We start from the raw sequence: 24,931 nt of genomic DNA on the forward strand, positions 1-24,931 counted from the left end.
ACCCAATCAACAATGTAAAAAAACAGGTTTAGGTCCGACTGGGCCATAACAAAAGGAGTTGAGAATACAGATTTTGAAAGCCGCTTTAGCATCTGCATCACCATGGGGATTTGAACAACGAAGGGTGGACCTAAAGAGAGGAATGCTACAACGCAGCCAAGTCCCCTTTTACAGTGTCCACTGCACATCCTGTCTGAGCCAGAGAGAGTACAAACTGCAGAACCCGAGACTATCAGGCTTGCAAAGGGTCCATGTTGGTGTATGCACACAATGAAACAAAACTGTTCCCCGGATATTGGAATGCATTACCATCATCTCCCACCGGGAAGAAAGGGTCCACCCTGGATGGCTGCCAGAAGGAAAAAATAGGGAGATGCACATAAGGCCTACTTAACACTTTTCCTCCTTGGCCAACGTGGGGCAATGAGAACGACTTGGGCCCGGTAAATCTTGGTAAATCTTCCTAAGAAATCATGGGTATGGAGGGCAACGCATAGTGCAGCTGAAAATTCCCTCTCAAATGAAACACATCCCCCAAGACTCCCCTCAACTGATACTGGAGGGCCAGGACTGCTGCCAGAGAACATTTTCTGAGAAGGTGAATAGGCCCACTTGTCGATTATGTCTAATACTACCTCTGGTAGAAGATGCTACTCGTGATTGGCAAGATAACACTGGCTCAAGCTCCCTGATCTGACATTCAGAGACCCCGCAAACTGAATGGATATTAGCCAGACCCTGTGATGATGTGCCCAAGACCAGAATCTCAGTTCTTTCTGGCACAGGAGATGAGATTGTATTCCCCCATGCACGTAGCACATTGCGGTGAAGTAAGGCACTTGCAGCAAAGAGAGCTTGGAGTTTACTCCTCTGATGAGCAGAAGTTTTCAGGGTTAGGAGACATACAGGATAGCAATGCGCTTGTTCAAAAAGGGTACACTTGAGGAAAGTGATGACTAAATAGAGATCCCACTGTGGCTTCAGGAAGGGTTTGGGGGAAACATATCTGAAAACCTTTTAAAAACCTCAACAGGTGATTTGAACAAAAACTGTTGTTCTGGCAAATGCAAAAGGTTGAAAGCACCAAAACTTTGATGGTTCCTACCTGTAAGTCCTTGGTTGGCCCGGGATAAAACAAACAAGACATCCAACAGTTTGGCCTATGACAGGTCTGTGTTGCAGGTGGAGCACCCGATACAAACAGACTTCTTAGAAGGACACCTGACAGCAAGGTATACATACACAAATTCGAGACGAAGAACAAACACAGTCAACTGCCACCAGAAGACTCCATGAGCCAACTCGAGGCGTTATTGGCACTACTCCAGCGGGCGCCCCCAGCTGAGTTTGCCCGCCGTGCCATTCAATGATTCCATCCAGGTGATTCATGGCCAGAGAAATGGCCAGACGCTACAGCCAAGTCCAGAGGCAGAGAGCCTCCTGACACAGGACCCAGAACCCCACCGTGCCCATGCTCCACATGGTGGTTGTGTTGTCATTAGAACCTCAAACAGTCTCCCCTTGATGGAGAGTAGGAAGGCTTTCAGCGCTAGGTAAATAGCCCACAACTCCAACAGACTGATGTGGAGTCGGGTTCCAGTAGACTCGTCTGGCATCCACCTCACCCAGAGGACTAACCCAGCCCAGGAGCGGGGCATCAGTCACCACTGCCAGCTGTGGGTACGGCAGGGGGGCCTGCCACTACAGCAGTCACCACTGCATGTCTTTTGCTGTATCCTCCAACACTTGAATGTAGTCCAACAGGTTCCCTTGGTGCTGGGCCCACTGAGACTTTAGGTTTCACTGTGTAGATTGCATATTCCACCTGGCATAGTCTACGAGCAGGATGCAGGAGAAAGAGAAGCAAAAAAGTCTCTGGGTCCCTCTCACTGAGACCTAGGACTGAGGTTGAAACATTGGGATCATATCCTGAATGCCCAGGACTTGTCGTGATGGAGAAAAGGCCCAGAACCACACCATATCCAGGATAGCCCTGATGAAAGGGAGCTTTTCCAAAGGAGTTAGGTGTGATTTCAGCACATTGAAAGTGAACCACAATGAAGTCAGAAGGTTCGCGGTCATCAGGAGGTGAGCTAGAACGGACTGTGGGGAGCCTGCCTTCAGCAGCCAGTCATCGACATAGGGAAAAATGGAATACTCAACCATCTAAGATGTGCTGAGCGACCACCTCTACCACTTTCATGAACACCTGAGGGGCACTGTTGAAGACGAAGGGAGCACAGCAAATGCTCAATGCCTACCTAAAACCACAATTAGTGTCTGTGAAAACATGAAAGTTTCTGTCCTGCAGGTCCAAATCTGTCATCTGCTTGCCTGGATCTGGGGCAGACAGGGCTATCATGAGCATCTTACATGTGTCCTTCCACAACAAGGTGTTCAGAGGGAGCAGATCTAAAACAGCACAAAGGCCTTCGCCCTTCTTTGGCAGGAGGAAGTAGCAGGAGTAACAGCCAGTCTCTATTTCCAGGGATGAAACCCTTTCTATGGCCAGCGCCTCTCACTAAAAGACAGACAAATGCTCCTCTGAAAGATACTCCGAAATGGGCAGGAGAGGCATCAGGTCAAAAGGAATGGTAAGCAAAAGCCTTATCAGACAATCTGAATGACCCACCTGTCAGATGATATACTTTGCCACCTTTGGATGAAATGAATGATCCTGCTTGCTAGATAGTGGTTGTATGCTATTAAGGACAAACTAAAGAAGCTTGAAAACAGATGCCACAGAGGAAGGAGACTGGGACGTTTACTGCCACTAGTGGCCTGGATGTTGTCTACCTTGATCCCCACCACCGAAAGGGCTGGGGTGTCTGTTGTGGCAGTGGATAGCCTTTGCGGTGCCAGTAAACCAAACGTCTGGAGTAGCCTCAAAAGAGGCAAAATTATGAGGGTGCAGTTCTGTCAGAATAGAAAGGCCTAAGAAACTAACTGTGGGCCGGCTTTCTTTAAAATGCACAATAGGTGAATCGACCTGGTCACCAAACAAATGAAACCCATCAAATGTGATATTCATCAGAGGGGCCTGCACATCACCAGACAAGCATGTGGATCTCATCCAAGTGTGTGGATCTCATCTAAGTGTGTGGATCTCATCCAAGTGTGTTGCAGAACCACCCGCTAGTGCCGACTGCTCTGCTGTAGAAGCCGATAATGTCCAGTCTACAACAAATTATTTATTTTGCTGCATTCTCACCATCTTGGATGATTTGATCCAGTTTGGCTTGGAATTCCTCAGTAACTGTGAGCAAGATGTTGCCAACCATGTGCCATATAGCACTGGATTATTTCCCCAGAGAACAGCTAGCACTGACTGACTGATGGACTAGGCTGGCCAAGGAAAACATCTGTTAACCAAACCCTTCAATGCTTTGGTTCTTTTTGACTCCGTGTCTAGGGGGATTCGGAGATCAATTTGCATTCATCCTGTTGGTGGAAGCCTGAACCTCCTGACTTTTTGACATAGGGTGTTGTGTTAAAAAGTTGTTGCAGTGTTGTGATTGGTCAGGGGAGCCTGGGTGCTTACCAATCTGTGGCGGGGAGGGGCGTTCCGTGGAGGGACACGGCCGTTTACGTGATTGGTGGTCAGTTGTCCCTCTCTCACGAGCTTCTATCCCCTCTCACCAGCATGACAATCCCTATGTCGACGACGAATAGATAAAGAGCCCCTATGGAGCTACGATGCGGTAAAGGGACAAGGTTTTAATTGGGGATTCCAACCCGACGAGACTCCACCCCTGTTGAACGTCATCACGCCAGGTTCGTCAAAAGAAGGAGGAACCAAGAAATCGACGGACGGCGTTTCCCCGGAGGAAGAAGAAGGCGGCGGTGAGCGGAGAAGGAGAGAAGAACCGAAGACCCAGGAAGAAGAGAACGAGACGAACCAGGCTCAGGACATCAGAGGCGTTCCCGACAAGCCAGGAGGCCAACGTCTTCACGAGCAGCCCCGCCACACTCCCGCGGGAGGAGTGTGGCTTGAACAGGTACGGGGCAAAGTGGCGGGTTGGGTGGGACTACGTAACCAGCCTGCCTTGCAGAAGCCCGTATGTACATAGTTGTAAATTCCGTGTACAGTCTCCAGAAACCCTCTCCTCCTCACGAGCACTTGAGCACAGCAACTTAACGTATAGAAAGCACTCGGGCACTTGGTTTCCCTCACTCCTGGCCCCCGCAATCCTAACAACCCGGACGTCCCCTCCTAATACCTATCTCTGTTCTTTCTTTTGCTTTCCGGTCTGGACGGAGCGTCCAACCTTGACTCCGTGACTCGCCACTCTGGCGTCCCCGAAGAACATCAAGACGGACCCTGCAGCTTTTGCTCGCGAAAGACTTACCAGCCGGAGACGGAAAGCATATATAAAAATAAAGCCATCTCTCAAATCCTTAATCAAAGCCTCTGACTCTGTTACTCCTGCCCCTGTCACCCCTTTACACAATCACAATGCTGCATTGCAGTGTTGTGATTGGTCAGTGTAGGCTGCTGTGCTTCTTATTCCTCGAGTTCCACGAGGAGAGCAGGAGCAGAGACGCGGGACCCGGCAGCAAGGTACGTTTATTTTTTATTAATAATATATTGACCCACCCCCCCACAACGTTATGCCACTGTAATTTTGTATTCTTGCCACTGTACTACGAGGACTATGTCTTTAGATTAATCTGTTTTAAAAGGCAGGACACTCTATTTAGTCATTGTGTGTTTACGAAAAGATCCCCTCCCAGTACTACCCTGGAAATGTCCCCTGAAACGCTTTTAGATATAACATTAGATAAACCAAACCAACAAACAGTCAATGATCATCCACTAGACTAATGAAGTTGAAGGTGAGAGGGATCAATTACTTACTAGCCGCACACAGGAACACGGCGGCCCACGGGAGATAGATCGCCTAGCACTCTGCTCCCAGATTACTCGAAAACAAGGAATTATCCGTTCCTTTTTCTCCAGTCAACCCGCGGTGCCTGGGAAGACGATTGCCATTATCTGGCCCATCTATATACGAGCCATTATCGGTGACTCCCTTGTTACTCCATTCTGAATTGCTCACGTTTTTCGAGATATTTTCAGAGCTTTAGACAAGCTCACAGTACAACCGAACAAATGTCTACATATCCTTGAAGCTGATTAACATAGTCTTGGGCCCGGCCGGGTCGGAATTATCACCGGCTGAGCGACTACCCTTGGATCTTATCTTGTCGGACACAGCCCTGAGGAAGTCGCGGAAAGACTGTTCCACATGCGACGAAACACGTGCCATCTGGCTTGCTCGAAAATTAAAAGACCAAACTGTTTCCAAACTACTCAAGGAACAGATTGCATTTTGTTGGCTTACTTAACACATCATATATTGTCTATACTGATTCTATACTGATACACTGTTTTTTCTATAATTGTTGTGTGCCTGGGTATTTGTTGAATTTCTGTATTGTGAGGGTAGTTTCCTGCACTCAATTGGGGGGTTATAGGGCTTATCCCCTCACCCAGTTGCACCACATGTCCTAACTACTGCGTCCACTCCTAGCTGAGCGCCTAGTATTTTCCCTGGTGACAGAAAAACCCTTCCTAGATTCCATTAATCAATTACTTCCTTGTTATTACAAGTTAATTTCATGTTTATACTTTATTATTACCTGATGCCATTCTACCCCTTTTATAGGCAGGTTCTGATTACTGGTCATCAGTTAACTCCTAACTGTACTTACTATGACTAGGAAAACAAAAACATATAATCAAATCCAGGTGCGCAGCTTGGGCAGTAAGATTGGAGAGCTGGGCTGGAGGCGTTTGCTTCCGATTTTCTAACGATCATGCTGACATATAACGTTAAAATACACTATACAATAAGCAGGACGTATGAGCAGGGAGGAGCGTCGCCCCACTGCTTTCTCGCAGTGTGAGTTAGCCAAAACATAAAATGGTAATAACTTTTACTTATTAGCATTTTATGTTTGCTTTGTTCATTGTGGACGTGCGGGTGGCCGGGGCTGCTCTGCTCTTTGAGCAGGGCAGAGGAGGAGTGGTTTTCCCACTCCTGAGTGCGCAAAGACTGTTTGGTTGGCCCTCTCAGGCCGCCCAAACCAGTCATGCGCACTCTACCCTTCTCCATGCAGGCTGCATTGTAGCCTGCATGGAGAACATGGCCACCCCACTATCCCTTGACTGGGCGGCATCCCCACCAATTACAACGCTGCTTGCAGCATTGTATTTGGCTTAAGGGAGTGAGCCTGGTGCCTGCTTCCTGTTCCTGTCGGAGGCAGGTGAGCCGGAGCTGAGAAGACACGGGAACCTGCGGAAAGGTAAGTTTAATTAATTTATTTTTTATTTCCCCACGATCCCCCGCCGTGCGAACCCACGCCGGCGACCCCTCACGCCTGCCTCCCTCCCTGCGAGGAATGCTGCACGCTACTGCGTATGAGATGGACTTAAGTGGCAGTGGAAAGTGAGAGGAATGCCAACTGGTAGGAGTACTACGTGACAGAAAACACAATACTTTGTAAAATAACCAACATTTTTTAGGACTTTCAAAAGAAAGTGAGGAAGAGATTTTTGTGTGTATATTTTTATCTGTGTTTCTGTAAAAATTCCTGGTGAAATCCGACAGACACCACACCATACCCAACTGACAGCACCTGTACCCAACCACTTAATAGAGGGTTTGTAACACCCCAAACTCCTCCCGGCCCCCCTCCGAAGCCAAGCCCATGATTGCGACTCTGTATCGACTAATGGCAGAAAATAGAAAGATGTGTTCCAAAAACAAAATCTGCTGGCTGTATACTTCCCTTTCCAATTCGAGTAGATTTCTGACTTTTTGGAGACTCACATCTGTGATGTTTTTTTGACAGTGCGTACAGGTAAAACCCCTTCCAGAAGGGCGAGGCCGCTACATGTAGCCTGGAAAACCAAGTGAATAAAACGATCGGAACTTGCTTCTCCCTCATTCAAGCACTGCAGAAAATTCTCCCTATGCTACCTATGTCAGCTAGGGCTTTAGTGAGAAGAATTATCCTGAGCCGTCTGGACTACTGCAATGCCCTGCTACTCGGTGCGCCTAAATTCCTGATTATGAAACTGCAAAGAATACAGACAATAGCTGCAAAGCTACCTCTAAAGAAGCCACGCAGTGCTTCTGCCTCTGCGGTACTTAATGAGTACCCCTGGTTCCCTCTAGCTCAGAGAATTCAGTTCAAATCATTATGCATTGTTTTCAAGGCCCTGCATGAACTTGGACCGGTGCCACTGCAGAAATAATTTGTCTGGCATTCCACCGTAAGAAATCTCCGACCCTCCACCACTCATTTGGTCCGCACCGCCAGAATCAGAACCTCGAGGTTTGGAGGGAGGGCGTTTGGCTGTGCGGCTGCTCAGCTGTGGAACAATCTCCTGCCCTCCCTCAGACAAACAGAAGAGCTCCTTCAGTTCAGGAAGAAGCTTAAAACCTGGCTCTTCCCTAGGACGTGGTGTGGGACAGTCATCCAGTAGTAAACATGTGCATTCTGGGTGAGTCTCTGTTAACCTCAGTGCCAGGATACCCGTGGGGTGACAGTGCGCTTTATAAGTCTGTATTACATTATATTACATTACCCCACCTTTCCCTTTGCCCTCTAATGGTGCAAATCGGCCACAGCGTATCTTTATTCACATCTTGACATAAGAAAACACACAGATAATCTTTTTTAAAACATGTAATAACGTCATCATTGCCCCATAGCCTACTCCCCATGACTATGCCGTAACACATCCCAAGGGCGATCGTAGGTAGGGTTTGCTTGTCCCTCATGTCGCCCTTGGTTGCACAAAAATGTTTTGAACCGGGATGTGTGTTTTTTGTGATTTACGCCTTGTAACAAAAAAGTCTTTGTTCTGCAGGGGAGCCTCTTGGCCTACTGGCATTGAAGTGCTTGCAAAAGACAGAGGCAGGGGAGCACTAAGGGGATGTTGTGTGCTAGGAAGATGTTCTTGTGCAGACAGATCACATCATGAAAGAGTGTTATGGGTCAAGACAAGCAGGCAAGGTTCTCACACTAGGGCACCCTGGGACTGAGTAGTCTTTTTCAGATCAGGCAGCTGAATAGTGGTGCTCACACTACGCCCACTGCCCCCTCCCCTCCCCGCCCCCCGTCCTTAGCCGGCAGGACCCTCGTACCTAGCCACCCCTCATTGACATATAACTTATTTATTTCCATCACTATCTACTTCAATCAGTAACTGGCACATTCCATCATCAAGGGGGCTGGTGCAACCACACACTGGCTCGTTCTGAATAAACATGCTGGCAAATGTAGACACAGCACTTCCTTGTCAACATGCTGTCTTGCAAATGAATACAAAAGGAACAAATGCTTTTGGGAGTCACTTTCAGGTGGCCAGAATTGCCAACTGTTTATATAGTCCCAGTGAATGAACCAAATATGACTAAGAGATGTAGATGTGATTAATAGGAGGATAGAAAAAAAAGCGGAAAACAACGGTAGACGCATTTTGTGATGGCCTGCAGTGCGAGTGAGGAGGGAGAGTTTGGGGGGAGAATTTCAAGGAACCCAACCAATTCGAAGATACCAAGACTGTATGGGATACTGAGAAAAACAGAATTTAATTCACCAATGTATGGCTATGTACAATATGTTATATAATGCAAATTAATGACAATATGAGAATGTGTGTCACATCAACAACCTGAAACACAGACCCCACACAGCATGTCTTTTCCCCCGGGCCACATTACTGCCCTATTCGGCGTTAATGAATACGAAATCAACCAAGTATATCGAGCGAGTTTGTGTACCCGGTTATCGCATGTTTTCTGGCTTTACAACCTCTTTCTCCATTGCAATGTAGTCCGTTTAGTCTGGTGAAATGTGTGTGGAGCAAATCTCAGACGTTTGCGAAGTTTATGCATCTTGTAATCTCAAATGTAAATGTAAAATGTAAATGTAAATGTATTTCGATTTATATAGCGCACTAATCACCCAGGGGTCTCAAGGCGCTTGCTTAGGGAACCCGTCCTGGTATTCCCCTGTGAGATACCCCGGCAGGGTATTCACAAGGTGAAAGCCAGGCATCCCGCCGCGAGGGGCCATAGTGGAGATTAAGCAAGCTATTGCCCAGAGTCGCAGAGTGTGATCCCGTGAGTCGAGTAGGCACCGGAGCGAGAATTGTCGAGTCCGTGGAATTTTTTAGCCCGAGACCCGCCGTGGCAGGGCATAGAACCCTGGTCCACGGCTGATCTCAGCTTCCGGGTCTGCCGCCTCTAACCACTAAGCCACGCTTCTCCACAAATCAGGTGCAATAACCTGTTTACACCCTGTAAATTATTTGGGGTGGGTGAATATTAAAAGCAACTAAATTAACCTGTGCTTGCCCCCCCTGGTAGCTATGACTCCGAGTCTATAAGCTTAATTTAGGGTAATATGTAAAGTACTTGTATAGTATCGAAACAGCAATAAAGGTAAAATGCAAAACAATAAAATTCCCAAACCAAATAAGAAAAATAGCGTAAAGGTTTATAAAAAAAACATGACACCACAATGATAATAATGTAATCAAGGGAACCAGAGATTTGAGTTTAAAGGTTTAAGGGAAAATAGCACCAAAAACCACAAAGAGCCACAGTCTGTGGTCACGGTAGACCGAGACTTAAGCGCAACATCAGGCTGAATGCAACGGATCGCTGGTCGGATACACAAACCAGGTTCATCGCGGTCAACGAGTTTACTTTCTGGCTTTGGGCTTGATTTAGAGTTTGAAGTACTGATTGCACTCCATGAGGGTGACGGAGTAAAACACACATACACGTACTCCGAATTTAGAGATGTCCCCCAACACAGCGGATATCTCTAGTCACTGACAGGAACTGCTATAATGGCAGTTCTTGTAAAGGAGGCTAATGGTACCATCATAAACAAAAGCTAATGACCCCCCACACCACAGGAGTTTCGTTCCATGGTGTTGGGGTAATTTAAAATGTTTACTGTCCCTTACCACTAGGCTTTACCCAGTGTTAAGGAAGAGTGACTTTTCACTATAAATCAAGGGAGGGGCTGTCGAATGGCCAAGCCTTCAGCGGCCCTTACTCCATTGGGCCATCGGAGGAGTAGGTTAGTGATGAAGACGAAATAGCCTTCGTAGCAGACATACTTAAGCTCCACCTGACTGTTTGGGGGTGAGGTTACTCAGTTGCTGTAGCAACAGATTAACTTCTCCACCAAACTCTAAATAGGTCCCTTCATCTTTTCCGACTCAATCCCCCACACGAGTACACTTCTAAAGCTCTCAGAACCTCAACAGAGGCACTTAGAGACTCACAGGATCGAGGGCCTGTTGCCTATGGTCAGCTGGCTATTTCCAGGAAAAAGCCAGTTGTCTCAAGGAGGTAGGCCAACCTTGGATTCCACTTCTTTGTCCTGGATACAAGAGGGAGCAGGCCTAGTCCTCTCAGATCACAGACAGCAGGTCAAGTCCTCGTCCGATCTTCCTCAGGTCCAGACAGTGCTCTGAAGTGGGTGCCTGTAGGTGCCTGGCACTGGCTAGTGAGTGGGAATGACTCCTGGGCACACCATAACCAATCGGGTAAGAGTTCCTAGAAGTAACCCTGTCCACTTTTCTGCAACACACTAAACTTGGGCTCTGAGGTTGCAGTGTGTGTGAGGAATGTACTATGGTAATCCTAGCATCCCCCACATCTAATATTAAAATCAAGTATGGAGCAGGTACTGGGGGGGTCGCTGAAGAAAATGGACGGGTGAGCTCTGAGCTCCGAGGCGGCCTTCCCCGATAATCCTGCTATTCTTTATCCTGCTGACCCTGATGTCCTGGAGTTAACCGCATCTCGTCCCGCGGACAGTGTGGCCTGATCGGTGGTGGAGTCGACCCTGCAGCGGTGTGGGGCCGCGCCGCACACGAGGTCACGCGGGCAGCGCCGGCCATCTTCTGCGGCCTGTGCACTCGGCCTAATCCCCGGCGTCGATTGCGCAGGAGGCCGACCTGCGGTGAGGGCGGGCCGGCCGCTGGCCGCCAAGGAGGTCGGAGCCCCGGACTTGCGGGCTATCGGCGGCGGCGGAGCCTGGGCTGCCTTGTAGTGGTGCACCAGAGGGGCCTGACTAGAAGCGCCCGCAGGTGAGAGGGCCAGAAATATCCTGTGGTTCCGGGGGCCTGCTGGGCGCCGGACGCGGGATCGGGCGGGCCCGATCCTGCACTGCCCTGCGGTGGGTGCTTTGCCGGCACTGGACACTTGCCCTGTGACGCCGGAGTGCCCTGCCGACAGCGGGAGGCCTGACGGGCCGGCGCTGCGGACCCCCCGGGGTGGCCTGATCCTCCGGTGCCCTACTGACTGCTGCTGGCGTGGGGAGCTGGGGCCCGATCTGGGGGCCTAAGAATGTTAAATGTTAAATGTTGTATACTTGTAAAGCGCACAGCTGCCCCAGCAAAGGGGCGTCCCGGCGCTGTATACCACTGGGGAACCCCTCCTGGCTTTCCCTGTGAGATGATCCCTCCTGGGCATCTCCAAGGTGAAGACAAGCATCCCCGGCGCTGATGGGGCCGTAAGTGGAGATTAAGCAAGCTATTGCCCAGAGTTGCTGAGTGGGATCCATGGTTAGAGTAGGCACCGAGGCGAGAATTATCGAGTCCGCTGACCTTGGCCCAAGACCCTGCCGCGTCGGGAATCGAACCCTGGTCCCGGGCCGACCTCTGCTTCCGGGTCTGCCGCCTCTAACCAGTGAGCCACACCACTCCAAGAACATAGCGGGACCCGCACCCCGGGGGCAGCTCTCGCCTGGCGTGCTCATCCTCGGCCCTCCCGTGGCTGGGACCGGGGCTGCCCGCCACTGACGCCGCCATACCACAGTGGACGCACTGACTGCCGCATGCCGGGCGCATTGCTCCTGGACCCGGAGGAGCGGCTCGCCCTGGGGGCCTCCTCGCAGCTTCTATCCTGGGCTGTGGGGCACTTCGGCCCGGTGCTGGTGGTGGGCCGCTGGACTTGGAGGCCCCCGGCGCCGACACGTGTGTGACACGAGGAGTGTCCCTTGGGCTTGCGGGCTTGTGTGCTGGCCCGCCGGCGCGGCGTGCACCCTCGGCGGATTTACCTGGGGGGACGCCCTGCACCTGCTATCGGGGAGAACTGAGACCGGCTGCCATCATGGGGAAGCGCCTAAAGCCTCCTCTGGACACTGTGGGGACGACGACGAGCAGTCAGGACTCCACGACGGACAATGGATCGGCGACGGGCCTACCACAGGGCCAACTCGAGCAGATCTTGAAGGCCATCGCCGACACCAGAGAGGCCTTGCACCATGACATCGGTCAGGTGTCCACGAGTTTGGGGCTTCTGCGTGCGGACCACGGCAAACTGGCGGACCGGGTCAATCAGGCCGAGATTCGGATGGACGCTCTGGAGCCCACGGCCAAGGCGACGGAGGCTTCGCTGGGGGAGCTGCAACAACGGGTGCACCTGCTGGAACAGAGGGCGGAGGATGCAGAGGGGCGCAACCGCCGCAATAATATACGCGTGGTAGGCCTGCCTGAAAAGATTGAGGGGGCAGACATGTTGGGCTATCTGGAGTCCTGGCTGCGTGACGTGGTGGTCCCGGAGGGTCTGACGCCGTTCTACACTCTGGAGCGCCCCCACCGGGTGCCGGCTCGGCCCCCAGCTGAGGGTCGGCCTCCTCGGCCGGTGGTGGCGCGCTTGCTGCACTACAGGGACCGTGATCTTATCCTGCAAAAGGCGCGGGCACTGGGGCCCTATAAGGTGGACAACGCCCAGGTTTCCATCTACCCGGACTATTCCCTTGAGGTTCAGAGGCAGCGTTCAACCTTTCTGGCAGTCAAGAAGGCTCTTCGGGAGTCGGGTATCCGCTACTCTCTCTTGTTCCCAGCCCGCATGCGGATCATGGTGGACGGTAAATCTTCCTTCTACGATTCTCCCGACGAAGTATGGGACTGGCTGGAATTGTACAGGACTGGCGCGGATGCTCATCTGATGTCCGGGGAACCGCGGAGGACGGCACCGAGATCTAGGCGGACCAGGAGACGACCACCGAACCCTCGGACACCCTCTGTCTCACAGACTGAGCTGGAACGCAGGGATGCCCTCTGGGCGGTCTCTACCATTTCCAAGACAGTGGGATCGACATCTGCGATGGAATCGGGCTCCCGTGAGGGTTCCGAGGAGGCGGCTTCGGAGGAGTCGGGTGCTGGTGGCCCGAGCCGCCCCATGTCACACCTGGAACTGCTGATGATTTGCTGGACGAATGATCCTAATGCCCCCCCCCCCCCGAAGTGGTATTGTATAGGCTGCTGCGTTCCTGATTTGTGTTTGGGGTGGAGACATGTAACCCGGGCGGGCAGGGAACCGTTGTTGGGCGGTTGCCTTGCGCAGTGGCTCCTGCCATAGACGGGGTGGGGATGCGGGGCGCCTAGGGCGCGCTGGGGAGGGCCGATCGGGAGGTATGTGTAGCTTGCGGTCCGTTGGAAATAGCGACAGGCCACCCCCCCTATCTCACACCTATTGTGGGACTCTGGTAGTTACCAGGGACTGTTCCTCTTGGAATTTAGATTTTTGGATGGGTTTCTACTGTTTGGGACCTATTCTGGGGATGGGTGGGATGCGGGACTGTTGGGTGGTCTCAGGGTTCTGGTTTTGGGGTGTTGTCACTGTGCCTAAGATTTTTTCTTTATTCAAAACTGTACTTGCTATTGTGAATGGGGACCTTACCTGAGCTGAAGTGTGTGACCTGGAATGTGAGGGGACTGAATTCCATGCTGAAACGTCATAAGGTGCATGCCTATCTTGTTCGTAGGGGGATTCAGGTAGCCTTCCTGCAGGAAACCCATATTGACCAAACAGAGGGGCGGGCTCTGCAGCGCAGGTGGCGGGACAACTGTTTTACACAGTATACTCGGCCTTTGCAAGGGGGGGGTTTTGATTTGGGTGCGGGCGGGGGTTCCCTTCCAACCCTTGGTGACAGTGATCGACCCTGAGGGGAGGTTTGTGGCTGTACAGGGCCGCCTAGATGGGAGGGACGTGACGCTTTGCAGCATCTACGCCCCAAATGTGGAACAGCCTGCCTTTTTTGCGCGATTGTCTGGGAAATTGGCGACAGTCCTAGCCAATACGGTCCTGCTAGGGGGGGATTTTAACTCTGTATTGCATGTGGAATTAGATAGGTCTCACCCACCACTGGCGCAGGCGGCAGCTCACAGACTAGCGAAGAGTAGGGGAGAGTGGCAAAGTAGCTGGGGCCTGGTTGATGCATGGCAAACTCAGCACCCTACAGAGAGGGATTTTTCCTTTTACTCCCCACCACACGCTCTGCATGTTCGCCTTGACAGCATTCTCTGCTCACCGGATGCTCAGTGCTTAGTCCGCCACAGCGAATACCTGGCCAGAACGATATCCGACCATAACCCTTGCTTGGTAGTGGTCCAATGGATGAGGCGACGTCAAGCTATCCCGACGTGGCGGTTAAACCTGTTGGCGTTGGAGGACGCGACATTTAAGGCCGATGTACGCATTGGGGTGGAAGGCTATTTCGATGCTAACGTGGGCACGGCTTCAAGTAGGGCGCTAGAGTGGGACGCCTTTAAGGCGGTAGTTCGGGGCGTCTGTATTTAGGCTACCGCGGAAGTCCGTAAGACCCTCCTGCAGGATGTTGCGCGAAGCGAGGATCGCTTACGCGAGGAGGAACGACGCGGTCACGTGACTCCTGAGGCTCACGGAGCGGTTTCGGCCGCACGGGAGGAAGTGGCGTCAGCGATGGCGAAGCTGCGCTGCTTTGACTATAAGGAGTTTCTTGTTCGAGCTCAAGCTGAGCGTGACAAGGTGGGCTCGCTGCTGGCCTGGTTGGCCAGTCCTGGGACCCGTGGCACTCCGATTGTAGCTCTGGCCGCCCCGGAGGGGCACATGGTTTATACTCAATCGGTGATCAACGATCAATTCTTCACGTATTATGAGCACCTTTATAGGAGCAGGATGCCATGTGCGCTGGTGGAGCTGGAAGAGTTCCTGCTAGCGGCGCGGCTGCCCCGGCTCGACCCGGAACACGCGGACCGCCTGGGCGGGGATATCTCTGAGGGAGAGATCCGAGTGGCCATCAAACACATGGCTCGCCGCAAGACCCCTGGCACAGATGGGCTGCCGATTGAATTTTACGCAGCCTACGCGGATGTACTGATTCCACGATTGCAGGCGGTTTACCGGGAGGCCTGGGACACCGGGGTCTTACCTGCGACTACTCGTGAGGCTTTGGTGGTACCCTTACTGAAGCGTGACGGCGATGCGGGCTGCCGTTCGGCCTACCGCCCACTCTCCATGCTCACGACGGACTATAAGATTCTGAGCAAGGTTCTCGCGACGCGGCTTCTGACCCACATGCGCGCCTTGGTACACTTCGACCAGGCGGGCTTTATTCCCCAGCGCACCACCGCCACCTGTGTGCGTCGGCTGCTTCGGGTCATGGGGGGCGATGCCGCTGGCCGCCCGGGCGCCGCTGTCCTTTCGATTGACATCGAGAAAGCATTTGACAGCGTTGAGTGGCCGTACCTGCTCCGGGTACTGGAGGCCTTTGGACTGGGCGAACGATTTGTAAAGTGGACTGCCTTGCTTTATGCCGCGGCCACTGCCCGAGTCAAGACGGGGGCCACCATCTCTGCCCCATACAAGGTAGGTCGGGGGACTCGACAGGGATGCTCCTTGTCTCCGCGGTTATTTGCGCTTGCTATTGAGCCCCTGGGTCGCGCGTATGAAGGCCTTCCACTGAGAGACGACACCCACTACATCTCTCTCTATGCAGACGACTGTTTGCTGTTTTTAGCGGACACTGACGATTCCCTGCTTGGGGCCGAGCGCTTGCTCTCGGATTTTGGCCACCTTTCAGGACTGAGAGTCAACTGGAGGAAATCTTGCCTCTTCCCGCTGACGACGAGGACAGATGACTCCCAACCGGAGGGCAAACTACGATGGGAATACCATTGCCTCCCTTATCTAGGTACGCACATCTACCATTCGCCGTTGGCCCTCTTGGAGGGTAACGTCAACAGAGCAATTCGGAGTTTGCAGGGCTGCATGGGATTCTGGCGGACACTGCCGCTGTCGGTCGCGGGACGAGTGGCGTTACTGAAAATGGTAGCACTTCCCCGATTATTATATCTGTTTCGCACTCTCCCGATCTGGATCCCTGCGTCGGTTTTTAACAGACTCCGCTCCCTAACCTCTGGGTTCATCTGGGGGTCGGGCAGACGGCGAGTTGCGCTGGCCACGTTGATGCGCCCCAGGGCAGACAGGGGACTTGCGGTCCCGGATTTCGAGTGGTATTACTTGGCGGCGCAGCTGCAGTGGCTTACCCAGGCAGTGGCTTTAGAATTCCGAGGTCCAGAGGGAGTAGTGGGCAGACTATTTCCGAGACATATCATCTCCTTTATAATCCTAGGCCAGAAATTGGACCTCACCCAGCTCACACCCAACGTACGATTCGTAGCTGCTGGCTTCGTAGCCATAGGCGCTCCGGAACCACTCGCCCATATGCCCCTGAGATCCCGCTAGGGATTTGCACGGCCTTTCCGCACGGCGGCGACTGGTCTGCGCTGGCGACATGGGAGGAGCTTGGCTTGCAGATGCTCGGTGATCTTTACAATGAGGGGTCGCTGCTCACGTTTCAAGAGCTGCGGGACGCCTACGACCTCCTGAGAGGTGACTATCTGCTGCACGCCTCACTGGTGGCCGGTATTCGAAGACAATGGAAGAGTGGGCTCACCGAGCCACCGACCTCAGAGTGCTGTCAATATGTGGTCATGGCTGCTGGCACTTACAAGGCCGTCACCTGCCTTTACCGGAGGCTGTCGACTGAAACCCTGCAGCCCCTGGATGGGCTGAGAGTCAAGTGGGAGGGGAATCTCGGGCGACCGATCCCTGAGTCGACATGGCCGCAGCTATTGCGGCGGGCGTGGAAGGGCACTAGGAACGCCAGGTTCCAGTTGATCCAGTTTTTCACCCTACACCGAGCATACCTCACGGCAGTTAAGATCTCGCAATATTTTGAAGGTGCCTCTTTGCTCTGTCCTAGATGTAGGGCAGCGGAAGCGGACTTCGCGCACATGTTTTGGTCCTTCGGTGAGCTAGCTGGTTACTGGGAGGCGGTGATGACCTGCCTGAATGCTGTCACGGACCGGCAGATTGACGCAGAAATGGGCGCTTGCCTATTGTTATGGTTCCCTCACACCCCCGTACTCGCGTTACCAGTAAGTTTTACGATTTGGGCTTGATACTAGCCAAACGAGAGATCACCATGCACTGGAAATCTAGCCAGGGACCCATATACTTGCGTTGGAGGACCACTTTGGTGCGGTGGGCGAAGGCAGAGAGCACGCTGCGGCTGCAACAGGCCAGGCGCCTAGATAACGACAAGGCATTGGAGGTGGCTAGAGCGTGGGAGGCCCTGGTGATTGCGCTCCAGCAGCCTGAGAGCGAACTGAGCGAGGATGAGGGAGTGGCGACACTGTAGGGGATTAGTTTTAAGGGGTACCCCACTTCCAGCGAGGCACACACTAACTACAAGTAACGATAGAGGTTCTGAGAGATCGGATCCCCCATTGATATGCACTACTTACCTTTTACTACTGTTCCAATCAGGGAGGTGACTCTGTTAGCGCTCGGATGCTTGAGAGAGAAGACAACGGCACACTGACTAGGGGGGTGGGTCACCGGGAGGGAAAGGTTTGGGGAATGTTCTATATAAAAGGCGTCTTGTCGGGACTGCACGGTTATCCTGAAATGTCGGCTATTACCACAGTGTTTTATCCTTTGTACTGCATTAATTTCGAACTTGACTGCCAATAAAAACTGTTTTTACAAAAAAAAAAAAGTATGGAGCAGGTACTGTACCCTCAACAAACTCAGAAGACAGCCATCTAGTCGGACAAAAAAGTCCTTTAGCAACCAGACAGGGGATTTGCAAGAACTATCTTGGCATCCTGTTCTTTCCTTGTCAGGTGCAGCCCAAGTGTTATATGTAAACATAGAAACAGGTGTCTAGTAGGACAAAAATCAGGGTCCTTCAGCAACCAGATAGGGGATCCACAAGAATTGTCTTGGCGTCCTGGTTTCCCCTTTTCACGTGAGTCCCAATTAATACATTTGGCTCATTTGACCTGTCAAGCCTGATTTGGCAAGGTGCTAACAAAAGGAGGCCCACAACCCCACCCTGTATATTCTGCAGAATTCAGAGGAGTCATTTCTACCTATTCAGGTCACCCTATTATTTTCTCCTTGGAGGTACTTCACACCTCAGCACAGGCTGAGAACTGGTAAAGGATAATGTTAATTATTCTTCTGACAGTTTAGGAGGTAAAAGGTAACTTTCTAAAAGTTACTTTGACTTTATATGTATTCAAAATCCAATTTCACTTTCAAAATTGGGTTTTATTAACTACTAAAATAGCGGTTAAATTATTTTTCTAGCTGGTCCCATTCCAGAGACAGTATTAGTAGTTAATATTTCCTCCCAGTATTTTTCTACTGCTGGGCAGCCAGCCTCCCTACAGGGAAAATATCATTTGGGTTTCACTGTAAAGACAACTTTAATTCTCTGTATGACCTACTTTTTAATTTCATACACCCTGCCTTGTTTGCTACAAGGCATACATAGGGGTGACAATAATTAAAAGGAAGGCTTTTACCTGTCAAATTGGTTTACTTTGGCAGGTTGCTGTGCATGTTTTGCACTGCTACAGTCAGACTACAACGGTAGGCCTGAAGCCATTTTTGCACTACCACTATAGTGGATAGCACAACAGGTGCTGCAGTTCACCACTGGCATTTAACTTCCACTCCCTGGGTACATTTGGTACCATATAGTAGGGATGTATAAGCAAGTTAAATATACCAATTAGGAACATGCCAAAAATATTAAAAAGGGGTGCACTGACTTTTACTACCGGAGTAAAATACATAGTTCTAAAGTGATCCAAAATATAGGGTCCAGCAAAAGGTGAAAAATCTGGGGTAACTGTGCAGAAAGGCAGATGTGAGACACGCCCTATTGGAACTCACAGGGCAACTCAGAATGAGGGCCTTTGATACGCATGCAGAGCTTACTCCACATGGCGACTATTTGATAATAGGACACAGTCAGACATTATAGCATGGAAGTAGAAGACAACTCTGCTTTCAAGCTTAGAACTGTGCTTAATAAATTGCTTAGAGACGTATAAAAAATGCATTGGGAAATCCATTACATCTGGGTTTAATCTCCTAAAGCAAGCACATTATAGACCAGCAGGAGCGGATAGAGAGAGCTGTATTTGCAAAACAGTGCCTCGTGCAGCTCGATGTAAGCATTGGAACTGAACCATAAGCATAGTATTTGGTGAGAGATGGGCTGCCCCAAGACGTAACTGCTCCAATCGTTAAAAGGAGTGGACCGAAAGCCCACTCTATGTATATTGTAAGCAATAGGTCTGTTTGACAGCTGTGCTACCAAAACTAAAGAGATTATTTTGATATATACTTATTTATGATCTTCACAAAACTGCTTTTAACTCAGTCACTACCTTTTAGTTGTAGCAGCATAATTGTGACAGAAATTTATGGTGGCAAAAGCTGCATGGCAAATGGGACACGCATTTCTACTGTATTCATTAAAGTTTGCGAAATCTACAAAAACAATACTTTAAAGCGCACTTGTTAACTTTTTTAATTGTTTTTCAGACTTGCAAGTTCTTCCTTTGGCAACAAATTACATGCAAAATAACCAAGATCTTTGAGTTATGAAGGTTAAAAAAAAAGTCACATTACCTGTCTTCCAACATTCTCCTGGAAGGCTGCCTAGAGAACAGAGAGAACAAACACAGCAAAATGAGAAGGCTCTGCAGTGCTGACTGAACAGCAGAAAACGAATTCAAAACAAACAGGCAGCAGTATAAATGACCCTTGGCTCTGCTTTTTGAAATAAAGTCGGCATTGTTTGCAGAAGGACGCCTGCGGGGCTGTTTGTCGCTGCTCTGCTAGGTTCTCGTGTTCTCTCAGTCCTCCCTGTCGCATGACAACACTTCAAGAATGCGCTTTTTCTAAAGGCGGGCGCGCCTTGGAGGGTGGCCTTTTGACTACAGCACAAGGGCTTCACACTGGTCCTAAAAGTCAGTGGCCTCAAACAATAAGAACTAGGTTCGGGAGGATTAGGCATTTGAATGGATAATCACAATCGAGATCTTTTCATATGTCTATGCACCGGCAGTCAAAGCACTTAACCTGCCAGCACAGCCGGCCATTTTCTAATTGTAAAATATTGAATTTCAATTATATTACAGGGGATATTTTTGATTGATCTATTATGAGCCACATTAAGGTCATTGATCACTTATGCATCATTTGGTGTGACACCCCCAAATTAGGCTCCATGCCCACCTCAGTTCCTCCACCACCGCCCCCCTAGATATCTGGGTGTTCTTAAAACTCGTTTTCAACATTCAGAGTCCAATGACAACATTCAGAAAGATTAACAACTGTGTTTCCCAAGAGCAGAAAGGCTATATATAGTAGACCTGTGTCTAGATTGAAGAGACTACAAGGGATTATATTTAAAAAGGTGTTTAATTGGAATTTTCAATTACTTACTGGTCATCTCACAATCAAAGGTACAGTAGTCTGTATTACTTCAAAGAAAAAAATGTAATCGGTCGAGTACAACCAGGTGTATTTCTTAATTCATTGTATTGAAATAAAAAAATTATTGTTTCATGAGGGTTTCAAAAGGAGGAGGTACTTGAACGGTATTAATAACAGAACTGAAAAATTCCTAACAGATAAATTTCGCTAGTTATCAATGCAAAATAGCCAATTTCCAAAAAGTGTACAGTGTGGAGTGTGTCCTAGTCGTAGGCACAAAGTCTCCCTGGTTCAGTTTTAACAGAAACTAAAAGGAAGATGGGTTAGAGTGTTGACGTTTTGGCCTCTTCCGAAGTGAATCTATGAGACCATCAGCAGGACAGAATGTTCCATGTGAAGATCTAGGACCCGTCTGGGTATGAAATTTCAAAAAAATAAAACAACAAACTATAAATAATAAATTAGAATGAAGTTAATACACCTGGAAAAAAGTGAATAAAGGATCTAGGCTAAACATTTTGTGAATAGACCCTGAGAGTACAGAGTACGCAAAAAAATAAAGTGAAAAGTGCAAAAGACTAAAGTTGGAGCACAAAAAAAATGTGTAAATCAGTGCATCGTTTTAAAATTGCTAAAACTTATTGGTTTGAGAATCAAAATAATACTGCAGAAGAAGTTCCCGCACTTGAGTTACAGATCTAAAAGATGACATAGGAAAACTTGTTGGCTAACATGTCACGGGATAGTACTCTACTCAGCTTGGCTAAGAAAATCAGCGGTCAGACAACCTCTGAAATCATTAAAGGACTTAATCAGTAGCAAAGTGCAGGCTGTAAATCTAATATTCACTATTGAATACAACAATTGCATGATAAATGTTTTTGACATCACAGTCAAAACTGAAGATGGTTGCTTATACAAGACTATTTACCAAATCAACAGCGAGGAATACACTCCTCAAATACAATAGCCATCACACCCAGGCCTTAAAAGACAATTTACCTTTACGTCAGTTTCTCTGTTTATGGAGAAATTGCTTTCAAAACAAAGACTATTTTCTAGAAGCACATAAACTTCAGGACAATCTAAAAGCAAGAGGTTACCATGTCAGACTGCTAAAGAGATCAATGAAAAGGGCATAGTATTACAATCGTGAAGCCGTCCTTAAAAATAAAGATTGACCCAAAAATGCACGACTTGTATATGTATCTACCTTTGGTACTTTGTCCAATAAAATCAAGACGATAATTGGAAAGAATTGGGGTCTTTTAAAAGGCCTTACCGAAATCAAAGACAAGCCACTCTTTGCCTTCAAGAGAGGTTCGAATCTTACAAATAGACTTGTCAGGACTCTAGACCTTCAAACATACAGAACTTGTTACAACTGACCCCTATTCTAGGCCACTTCACATATAACAAGTGTTGCTTGTAGCAAAACAAAAACCACGAAAAACGTCAGCATTAGTGGACAGCGACTTCAAATTAAACAATGCTCTAATTGCAACACGCAGAATGTTATATATTGCATTGAGTGCCCCTGTGGCCTGGCTTACATTGGAAAAACAACCCAACCAATAAAGGAACGCATAGTTCAACACCAATCCAAAATTCGATGCAAAGTGGAACATGAGCCCTTAGTGGACCACTTTAGTCAACAAAAACAATCAAAAAAAGACATGTGCGGTGGGTCATAGAAGTTGTTAAAACCCTCAAAAAAGTCAAACAACATAGGCCGTGTTCTAACAGTAAAAGAAAATTGTTGGATCTGTGAGACCGATAATGTCAACAAGGGTCTGAATGCAGCTGTTGAATGGCAAATCTTAGCGTTTTTGTGCTAACCCCTTTCCATTGTGTAACTATTTTTTGTATTTCTTCTGTGTAACAATTTTTTTTTCTATTTATCACTGATTAAGTAAATTGCAGTGAATATCCTATTGTAACCAAGCCATTAATACAGGCTTAACATCGAACATTATAATTTAGTTGACTTAAAAGGATATCACAATATTGCTCAAAATGTCGTTCTATAAGTAGATAGAACTACTTTGCAATATACTTGTCCATAACCTCTTAAAGTTTCCAACCAGCCGCCTTTGGCCGTGTTACAAAACTGTACTTTTCATTTTATTCTGAGACTTAAACGATACTATTTCAACAAGCTTACTGTTGTGAATATTTGACTGCCTTGTTGGCTACAACATCTGTCACATCTTGTACTGTCTGACAGCTTACCTGAGCCACTGGTAATGTACATCTCGCCATACATTTCTGCTGAAATATATTCTTGCTTATGTCATATGCTTATGTTGCATATTATGCTCGGTTTCCTTGTAATGGTTATGCCAATACAATCTGTTTTCTAACTATTTATCATCTACACTCACTCAGTAAATCCACTCCAAAATGGCAGACACACTTTAGGCCACTCCCTCACTACCCTATAAGCTTTGACATTTCCGGTCTTCCGCTTGGCTTCCAACATGTGTTGGAAAGCATACGGAGACCACGGATCCTGACTGCAGATACTACCTTTTTCAAGTAAAAACTTAACTCTGCTCTTGTCTCAGCATTTTGTTTTTGCTAGCCTCATTGCTATAAACATAGATGTAATCGTGTTTGCTACATAAGACTCCACTACTATTCGGCGTATATGTAAGTTAAACTTTCCTCCATTCCCTGATACGGTGCATAGACCTAGGATCCTTTCACTTCCGAGCTAAGCGTCGCTTGTTGACTATTTAAACTTCCGACCTGGAAACGCCCTTCCTTTAATTTTGTCTGTGTTATTTCTGATAAATACCATTGCTGCTTTGATTATTTTCCTTGCCCACTGTTTAGCTTCGCACTACATCAACAAGGCATACCCTGTCCTCTATTTTCAGTTCTGCATCTACAGTGAGGCCATTTTTTTATTATTTATTTTTTGTTCCTACGGCTCAATGTAATTCGCTTGAATTTGACCAGACCCTACGGCTCCATGTACTCCACTTAATTTTGTGTTCTCTTTTTTTAAGTGAGGCCTGTCTACACTTTGTTACAGATCAAAGGGCATATGTATGAAAGAAAGCTTTTGCGATTCTCAAATAGCGATTTTTAGAGAATCGCTATTTGAGAACCCAAAACGATATGTAAATAAAAACTCAAATTTGTTTGCGATCCCCGCGCATTCCTTAATTGAGATTCGCAAATTGCGAGTTGCAATTTAGGAATGGCTTCCCATTCATTCCTATGAACCAAGAGGCCCTTAGGAATGAACAGGAATTGCACATGCAATTTCAAGGGTGCAAGGGTTTTGCACCCCTGAAATGTGCATGTGTACACATGTGGTGCACACATACATGCCCTAAGGGCATGTATGTGTGCCACATGGCACTTTAAAAAAGCAAAAAAAAATTTAAAGATATATCGCAAATTACCACTAACTTGAAGTTGGTGGTAATTCGAGATTCCTTAAGGCAATATCGCAATTTGCGATGCCTACTAGCATAGCATTTAGAGAATCGCAATTTACGATTCTCTAAATGCGTGCGCAAAATAAGGAATCATATTTTTTGCGATTCCTTATTTTGCGAGTAGGTTTCAACTTACCTACATAGCACAAAGCTAAATTGCAATCGCAAACGCTGAAATGCAGCGTTTGCGAACGCTACTTAGCTTGATACTGTCATATAGCTACTATATATCTTTATAATGCGCTAAGTTAGCATAGGCACATTACATGTTTAAACGCCATTTTTCCTTTTGCTGCTTCTGCACACGACACTTAATTGTTGATTTAGCTTTCAACCTAGTAGTTCGTTGTGATTTACATGAGAATAATATGTTATTACTCTGATATCAGCTTTGCTCAATAAACTATGTCTGTACAGAGAGTGCTGAAGCTTCAGGAACAACAAGATACTGAATTGTTATGAGGTCTGATCTTCGCGCCTTCATAGACATCATAAGTGCAGCTTCTGCCAACTTTGGCTTTAAGGCGGGTTTTATATTGCTTTGCTGGACACACACAAACACACTTGATGCTGTTCGCATTGCAGAGAGAGCTGTTGTATGCTGATGTGATCTCTTCATTCTAGGATCCTGAGGTATGGTCTCGCCCTAATTCAACCCAAAGAGACCTTCTTAGCTATTAATATAATATGTGTGGTAGGGAGGGTGAGAAATAAGTGTTGTTAACTCTTATTCATTTACAGCATGTTAACATGCTGTCACCATTCGCTTTTTATGGACTAGTAACTATGCTGATAGCTTTGCTTTTGATAATATGTTTCCTTGTATTATCTAAGATACTGCGCCTGAGAAGACGACATTAGTAAATA

General features: G+C 48.4%; 1 protein-coding gene across 3 annotated transcripts in view; it reads right to left on the minus strand.

The window, feature by feature from the left end:
- Positions 1 to 24,931, minus strand: part of TBCD (tubulin folding cofactor D) — a 2,437,462-nt gene that overhangs the window by 1,070,057 nt on the left and 1,342,474 nt on the right. For all 3 annotated transcript variants that reach the window (XM_078654702.1, XM_078654704.1, XM_078654703.1), the window contains one exon: positions 19,803 to 19,832. In XM_078654702.1, the coding sequence (XP_078510828.1) occupies positions 19,803 to 19,832 (30 nt within the window). The remainder of the gene's footprint in view (positions 1 to 19,802; positions 19,833 to 24,931) is intronic.

This window comes from Lissotriton helveticus, chromosome 7 (genome assembly GCF_964261635.1).
Source record: "Lissotriton helveticus chromosome 7, aLisHel1.1, whole genome shotgun sequence".
In the NCBI taxonomy this organism is placed as follows: domain Eukaryota; kingdom Metazoa; phylum Chordata; class Amphibia; order Caudata; family Salamandridae; genus Lissotriton; species Lissotriton helveticus.